Source organism: Coregonus clupeaformis, unplaced genomic scaffold, assembly GCF_020615455.1.
Source record: "Coregonus clupeaformis isolate EN_2021a unplaced genomic scaffold, ASM2061545v1 scaf0428, whole genome shotgun sequence".
Lineage (NCBI taxonomy): Eukaryota > Metazoa > Chordata > Actinopteri > Salmoniformes > Salmonidae > Coregonus > Coregonus clupeaformis.
This window is the reverse complement of record NW_025533883.1, coordinates 364,834-372,898: the sequence shown is the minus strand read 5'-3', so window position 1 is coordinate 372,898 and position 8,065 is coordinate 364,834. Positions and strand designations below refer to the sequence as shown.

General features: G+C 44.3%; 1 protein-coding gene across 2 annotated transcripts; it reads left to right on the top strand.

Annotated features, from left to right (window-relative positions):
• The first annotated feature begins 1,717 nt into the window (after positions 1-1,717).
• On the top strand, positions 1,718-6,169 carry LOC121565606 (2-hydroxyacyl-CoA lyase 1-like). 2 transcript variants are annotated; one of them, XM_045215360.1, is made up of 7 exons: positions 3,939-4,040; positions 4,274-4,354; positions 4,516-4,588; positions 4,779-4,856; positions 5,033-5,127; positions 5,427-5,539; positions 6,144-6,169. In XM_045215360.1, the coding sequence occupies exons 1-7, from the start codon at positions 3,976-3,978 to the stop codon at positions 6,155-6,157; spliced, it is 519 nt and encodes a 172-aa protein (XP_045071295.1). In that variant the 5' UTR covers positions 3,939-3,975; the 3' UTR covers positions 6,158-6,169. The 2 variants fall into 2 exon arrangements, 1 of the variants encoding a protein (XP_045071295.1); XR_006658663.1 differs by lacking the exons at positions 3,939-4,040; positions 4,274-4,354; positions 4,516-4,588; positions 5,427-5,539; positions 6,144-6,169 and adding an exon at positions 1,718-1,732 and having other exon boundaries at positions 4,779-5,121.
• The last annotated feature ends 1,896 nt before the right edge of the window (positions 6,170-8,065 follow it).

The window sequence follows — 8,065 nt, the reverse complement described above, 5'->3', positions numbered from 1 at the left end:
TTGAAAATGGATCTATGCTTGTGCTCCAGCCAGAGCACGACTCTTCTGGCCCTGCTGTTGGATTGGGGGTCTCTTCTGTCTGTCCCTCTGTGTCTTCTTCCATCTGCCCTGTTGGTTGTTCTATTTGTCCTGTCTGTTGCTCCTCTGCATGGGCGTCAATCTGTCCTGTCTGTTGCTCCTCTGCTTGTTTGTCAGTCTGTCCTGTCTCCTGCTCTCTCGTCCTTTGTGTTGGTCCTCTGTCTGTTGTCCTGTCGTTTCTATCAATCTGTTCTGGCTGTTCTGTCAGTGTGTTTGTCTGTCTTTTCTCACTTGGCTGGTTCTTTAAATAAAATAAAAGGTTTCGCTTTTGTCCTCAAAGGTCTCTTACGGGACATCTTTGAAACCTTAAACAATTCAAATGGTCATGTTGGTTTAATAACTCTACTCTCAGTTACAAAACATACCTACTTCTATTGCGCACATTTCCTGTATTTATGTTCAATTCTTTTGGAATACATCTTACCTGTTCGGAAATCAGCTGAGTTTACATTCCCCACACTAAATCATGTTCACACGCACAAACAATAATTGATTTCAAGATTTAAAGTTTAAGAGAGTGAGTACTCAATTGGACGACATTTCATTGTTACATACCTAGTCTCAGCTCAGCTTCTTATCAGACTTGTTGAGGTAGTGACCGTTTCTTCTCTGTCGACTCATTCGCGGAAAATGGTATCTCTTCTTCTGTCGCTAACTTCGGGTGCAGCACATATGGTTCAGTGGCGCCATCAGCGCCATCTACCGTCGGGGAGTTTGAAAAAGGGAACGAACGAGTCTCGCATTTTTTTGCGTGAGACATTGGATGTGTGGCGTGAGTGCGTGTAAAAACAGGCAAAAACGTGTGTCACACGAAAGCGTGAGAGTTGGCAGCTCTGTGTTAACACCCTTGTTGATGCATGCCAATGTGTTAAGTCAATGCAAAGAAAATCAAACTACATTGTAACAATTCATATACAATTCAGTATGAAAATGTATGCACTCTCACTAACTGTAATTGCTCTGGATAAGAGCGTTGCTGCTAAATGACTAAAAATGTTTTTAAAATGTAAATATACTGTATCTACATGTATCTCTCTACAGAATGTAGAATATATGTTTGGAATAGTTGGTGTTCCAGTCATTGAAGTAGCTATGGCAGCTCAAGCCTCAGGAATCAAGTATGTGGGAATGCGCAATGAACAAGCCCTAAGCCACCTTTTATTACTAAACCAGCTCTCCCCAAATCATGTGATATTAACTACCCTTACAACCACAGGAGCGTGTAGTGTGTGAGGGTCTAAGCTTTTTGCATTGCTAATTATGTCTGCCTGTCTGTCTGACCCTTTGTGTGTCTGTCTGCCTGTCTTCCTGTCTTTCCCTCTGTCTGTCTGTTCCTCTCCAGTCCAGGTGCATGTCTGGTTGTGTCTGACGGGGACTCATCCATTCACTTGGTGGAATGGCTAACGCTAACATGAACTGCTGGTATGCTAGAACTCCACAAACAGAAGACCCTACTACTCATGTTCAGTTGCCTTTCAAAATAAGGGATGCTATCCGCACACTGCAAAAAATGATCTGAGGACTCCAAACTATCTCAGCTTGTCAGTTGATGTCATTGTGTGATACCTCTCTCTCTGTAGGCCTGTGATTGTTATTGGAGGCTCCTCTGATCAAAACCAAGAGACCACTGGGGCGTTGTCAAGAGTTTCCACAGGTACCGATTCAACCATGACATTTCTGACTATTGAACATTAGGGGGATGGTATCCCGGGACACAGATTTAAGCCTAGTCATGGCCTAAAAGCAAACTCAATAGAGAATCTCTGTCTGGGAAACTGGCCCCTAGCAGTTTAATTGCTGAAAGAGGAAATACATTTGTTATTTTTGGTCCTCTTTCTCTGTCAGGTAGGCATGCAGATTGTACAGTAAGTTCTCTGCTGGTCTAGCAGTCTGGATATGATCTCCTCAGTGGTAGAGAAGGATACAGTCTACTCTGACTCCCTCTGTGTAGTCCTCTTCATATAATTTGGTATCACTGCAATTTCTGTTTTCTGACCTCTAATTTTCCAGCTTAGCAAGGTACCTTAACTGCTTCATAAGAGCACAAGCACAGCCTTAATTGATCTGAATGGAAGGGTGTTTGGTCTGTCTAAGGCAGCACGCACTAGCATGTATGGACGTCCAGGTGCTGTATACGTAGACATATCTGGGGACATGGTCAATGCTAAATTGGACAGGAGCAGAGCCAGGTTAGTGGCCATCACTGTCTTTCATCCATTTAAAATGTATACTAATGTGTTACTGTTGAATATGTATACCTCTGAATTCACATCACCGTAGTCATTTATATTTTATCTTGTTATACCTTTTAACGTCTGAAGTGAACCTGAAATTAAATTACTTAGAATTTATTTTTTTTTTTTTCATTTTATTTTTTTTGTCTTTAATTTTATTTTATTTTTATTTATTATTTTTTTTTATTTTTTTTATTATTATTTTTAGTCAACGCTCTTATCCAGAGCGACTTAAGTTAGTGAATACATATTTTTTATACTGGCCCCCGTGGAATCGAACCCACAACCGCGTTGCGCCAGCTCTACAAGGACTACATCCCTGCCGGCCATTCCCTCCCCTACCCTGGAACTGGGCCAGTGTGCGCCGCCCATGAGTCTCGGTGCGGCCGCTCGACACCGGATCACCAGGATCTAGTGGCACAGTTAGCACTGCGATGCAGTGCCTTAGACCACTGCGCCACTCAGGAGTACAAAATATAGCACTATATCAAAATATTCTCATCAGAGAATAGCAATAAGCCTCGATAGACCTTCATGGTTTATTTACATATGCAATAAAGTTGCTAGGTAACATGTTTAATGTTTGACCTATTATTTATTATTTCCTTTGTCAGAGAGGTGCCCTGTAGTCCACCTCCTCCTGTGAGTATGGCTGACCATATGGCGATCACAGAAGCACTGGCGGTCCTGAAAGGAGCCAAACGGCCTTTACTCATCATTGGCAAAGGTAGGCATTGCTTTTTTAATAGCCAGATAATCTGGGGGAAACAGAACTAAAATCTTGCATAATTGCGTCAGATACTTGGATAAGGTCTGGGGAGATGTTAAGAGAAAGATACTAACGCCACTTGCGAACTCTCCACCCCCTAAACGGAAACTCTCTGCAAGTTTCAGGCAAGTTTATGGGCCAAATGTCCCCTCCCGTTCTGAAATTGAAAAGATGCGAGCACCTGCGAAATCGGGATTTGTCCAAATGATTAGTGGAGAAAAATCAGCGTACGGAACAAAGTTGTCACATCCCAGTCTGTTGACAGACGCTACTTCCAGTTATGTTACGATGCGTCTGTCCAAGAGATCAATAGCCAGCTGAGACGCACTGTAACACATATAGCACTGTACCACGGTTCAGTTGAAAACTGGGCCACGTTCAGTCGACAAATGTTGTTGACATGATTTCTCATTCTACCTGTCCGAGAGGCACGTTCGTTTCTACATGCTATATTTCTATCTGAACGTTGCACAACGTTTTGCTCAGCTGAATGCATCCCAGTTGTGAAGGCCAGTCTGTTGAAATCCGTGTGGCAGTGCCCTCTGTCTGTGTCCCTCTGCAGGTGCAGCCCATTTGAAGAGCAGCAGAGGGGGCTCTGAAGGAGCTGGTGGAGGGGTGTGACCTGCCCTTCCTGCCCACCCCCATGGGTAAAGGGGTGCTGCCTGACGATCACCCCAACTGTGTTGCTGCTGCTCGCTCCAGGTCAGCCTCTCCTTCTCTCAGCTGGCATCATATTCATGTACAGACCATTGACTGTATAAGTAGGACCAAGAATGTATGCACTCACTAACTGTAAGTCGCTCTGGATAAGAGCGTCTGCTAAATGACTAAAAATGTTTTTTTAAATATAAATATACTGTATCTACATGTATCTCTCTACAGAATGTAGAATATATGTTTGGAATAGTTGGTGTTCCAGTCATTGAAGTAGCTATGGCAGCTCAAGCCTCAGGAATCAAGTATGTGGGAATGCGCAATGAACAAGCCCTAAGCCACCTTTTTATTACTAAACCAGCTCTCCCCAAATCATGTGATATTAACTACCCTACATAGACTACAGGAGCGTGTAGTGTGTGAGGGTCAGTTTCATAGCTTTTTGCATTGCTAATTATGTCTGCCTGTCTGTCTGACCCTTTGTGTGTCTGTCTGCCTGTCTTCCTGTCTTTCCCTCTGTCTGTCTGTTCCTCTCCAGTCCAGGTGCGTGTCTGGTTGTGTCTGGACCGGGACTCATCCATTCACTTGGTGGAATGGCCAACGCTAACATGAACTGCTGGTATGCTAGAACTCCACAAACAGAAGACCCTACTACTCATGTTCAGTGGTCCTTTCAAAAGAAGGGATGCTATCCGCACACTGCAAAAAATGATCTGAGGACTCCAAACTATCTCAGCTTGTCAGTTGATGTCATTGTGTGATACCTCTCTCTCTCTGTAGGCCTGTGATTGTTATTGGAGGCTCCTCTGATCAAAACCAAGAGACCACTGGGGCGTTTCAAGAGTTTCCACAGGTACCGATTCAACCATGACATTTCTGACTATTGAACATTAGGGGATGGGTATCCCGGGACACAGATTAAGCCTAGTCATGGCCTAAAAAGCAAACTCAATAGAGAATCTCTGTCTGGGAAACTGGCCCTAGCAGTTTAATTGCTGAAAGAGGAAATAATTTGTTATTTTGTGGTCCTCTTTCTCTGTCAGGTGGAGGCATGCAGATTGTACAGTAAGTTCTCTGCTAGGTCTAGCAGTCTGGATATGATCTCCTCAGTGGTAGAGAAGGTATACAGTCTACTCTGACTCCCTCTGTGTAGTCCTCTTCATATCATTTGGTATCACCTGCAATTGTCTGTTTTCTGACCTCTAATTTTCCAGCTTAGCAAGGTACCTTAACTGCTTCATAAGAGCACAGCACAGCCTTAATTGATCTGAATGGAAGGGTGTTTGGTCTGTCTAAGGCAGCACGCACTAGCATGTATGGACGTCCAGGTGCTGTATACGTAGACATATCTGGGGACATGGTCAATGCTAAATTGGACAGGAGCAGAGCCAGGTTAGTGGCCATCACTGTCTTTCATCCATTTAAAATGTATACTAATGTGTTACTGTTGAATATGTATACCTCTGAATTCACATCACCGTAGTCATTTTTATTTTATCTTGTTATACCTTTTAACGTCTGAAGTGAACCAGAAATTAAATTACTTAGAAAATATAGCACTATATCAAAATATTCTCATCAGAGAATAGCAATAAGCCTCGATAGACCTTCATGGTTTATTTACATATGCAATAAAGTTGCTAGGTAACATGTTTAATGTTTGACCTATTATTTATTATTTCCTTTGTCAGAGAGGTGCCCTGTAGTCCACCTCCTCCTGTGAGTATGGCTGACCATATGGCGATCACAGAAGCACTGGCGGTCCTGAAAGGAGCCAAACGGCCTTTACTCATCATTGGCAAAGGTAGGCATTGCTTTTTAATAGCCAGATAATCTGGGGGAAACAGAACTAAAATCTTGCATAATTGCGTCAGATACTTGGATAAGGTCTGGGGAGATGTTAAGAGAAAGATACTAACGCCACTTGCGAACTCTCCACCCCCTAAACGGAAACTCTCTGCAAGTTTCAGGCAAGTTTATGGGCCAAATGTCCCCTCCCGTTCTGAAATTGAAAAGATGCGAGCACCTGCGAAATCGGGATTTGTCCAAATGATTAGTGGTGAAAAATCAGCGTACCGGAACAAAGTTGTCACATCCCAGTCTGTTGACAGACGCTACTTCCAGTTATGTTACGTGCGTCTGTCCAAGAGAGATCAATAGCCAGCTGAGACGCACTGTAACACATATAGCACTGTACCACGGTTCAGTTGAAAACTGGGCCACGTTCAGTCGACAAATGTTGTTGACATGATTTCTCATTCTACCTGTCCGAGAGGCACGTTCGTTCTACATGCTGTATTTCTATCTGAACGTTGCACAACGTTTTGCTCAGCTGAATGCATCCCAGTTGTGAAGGCCAGTCTGTTGAAATCCGTGTGGCAGTGCCCTCTGTCTGTGTCCCTCTGCAGGTGCAGCCCATTGAAGAGCAGAGGGGCTCTGAAGGAGCTGGTGGAGGGTGTGACCTGCCCTTCCTGCCCACCCCCCATGGGTAAAGGGGTGCTGCCTGACGATCACCCCAACTGTGTTGCTGCTGCCCGCTCCAGGTCAGCCTCTCCTTCTCTCAGCTGGCATCATATTCATGTACAGACCATTGACTGTATAAGTAGGACCAAGAATTTCCCTGACCATTTGAACGGACCAGGAAACTCCTGAAATCCCTATCTATAACTAGTCTCTCCTGGCCAGGTCATGTCAATGTAAACTGGTGTCAATCAAACAACTACACTACTCCTATAACTAGCCTCTTTTCATTACATTTTGTTTTGTCCCTGCTCTCCTCCTCCTCTCTTCCTATCCTCCTCCTCCTCTCTTCCTTCCTCCTTTCTTCCTCCTCCTCCTCCTCTTCCTATCCTACTGGTTCTATGGTCTTGGTGGGGACTGCAGAGCTCTGCTCCAGTCTGATGTTGTGGTCCTACTTGGTGCCAGACTCAACTGGATCCTGCACTTTGGCCTTCCCCCAGGTTTGACACCCAAGTAAAGGTCATCCAGCTAGGTCAAAGGTCACCAGTAGGGTTTCTTTTTTCCTTCTTTTTTTCGGATTCCAGATTTTCTGCTTATTCCGTTCTGATTTCTGGAATCTTCCAACAGGGATTTCTGGGAATTTTGGGAAAGTAACTGTAATTTTGCAACCCTAGTCACAGGTCATTTCATAGTGAACTACAGTTCATTGTAACCAGGTATAAAGGTATTTGACTCAGTCTATTGGATTTAGTCTATCAATTATATAGCTTCTCTATAAGTCTTTGTGGTCTCTCCAAATAATGTCATGGCTGTCTTAGTGCTGTACAGTACATCTATATTTAAGCAATAAGGCCCGAGGGGGTGTGGTATATGGCCAATATACCACGTCTAGGGGCTGTTCTTAAGCACGATGCAACCGCGAGTGCCTCGATACAGCCCTTAGCCGTGGTATATTGGCCCTATACCACAAACCCCAGAGGTGCCTTATTGCTATTATAAACTGGTTACCAACGTAATTCGAACAGTCAAAATACATTTCAAATCAAATCAAATCAAATTTGATTGGCCACATGCGCCGAAATACAACAGGTGCAGACATTACAGTGAAATGCTTACTTACAGCCCTTAACCAACAGTGCATTTATTTTTTAACAAAAAGTAAAAATAAAACAACAACAAAAAAAGTGTTGAGAAAAAAGAGCAGAAGTAAAATAAAATAACAGTAGGGAGGCTATATAACAGGGGGGTACCGGTGCAGAGTCAATGTGCGGGGGCACCGGCTAGTTGAGGTAGTTGAAGTAATATGTACATGTGGGTAGAGTTAAAGTGACTATGCATAAATAATTAACAGAGTAGCAGCAGCGTAAAAGGATGGGGTGGGGGGGCAGTGCAAATAGTCCGGGTAGCCATGATTAGCTGTTCAGGAGTCTTAAGGCTTGGGGGTAGAAGCTGTTGAGAAGTCTTTTGGACCTAGACTTGGCACTCCGGTACCGCTTGCCGTGCGGTAGCAGAGAGAACAGTCTATGACTAGGGTGGCTGGAGTCTTTGACAATTTTGAGGGCCTTCCTCTGACACCGCCTGGTATAGAGGTCCTGGATGGCAGGAAACTTGGCCCCAGTGATGTACTGGGCCGTACGCACTACCCTCTGTAGTGCCTTGCGGTCGGAGGCCAAGCAGTTGCCATACCAGGCGGTGATGCAACCAGTCAGGATGCTCTCGATGGTGCAGCTGTATAATTTTTTGAGGATCTGAGGACCCATGCCAAATCTTTTCAATCTCCTGAGGGGGGAATAGGCTTTGTCGTGCCCTCTTCACGACTGTCTTGGTGTGTTTGGACCATGATAGTTCGTTGGTGATGTGGACACCAAGG

Excerpts from the sequence above, each read along its gene's own strand:
- LOC121565606 (XM_045215360.1), top strand. The coding sequence starts at position 3,976 with ATGTTTGGAATAGTTGGTGTTCCAGTCATTGAAGTAGCTATGGCAGCT. Across the intron at positions 4,041-4,273 it reads GCTCAAGCCTCAGGAATCAA|TCCAGGTGCGTGTCTGGTTG; the intron begins GTATGTGGGAAT and ends GTTCCTCTCCAG. Across the intron at positions 4,857-5,032 it reads TCTCCTCAGTGGTAGAGAAG|GCAGCACGCACTAGCATGTA; the intron begins GTATACAGTCTA and ends GGTCTGTCTAAG.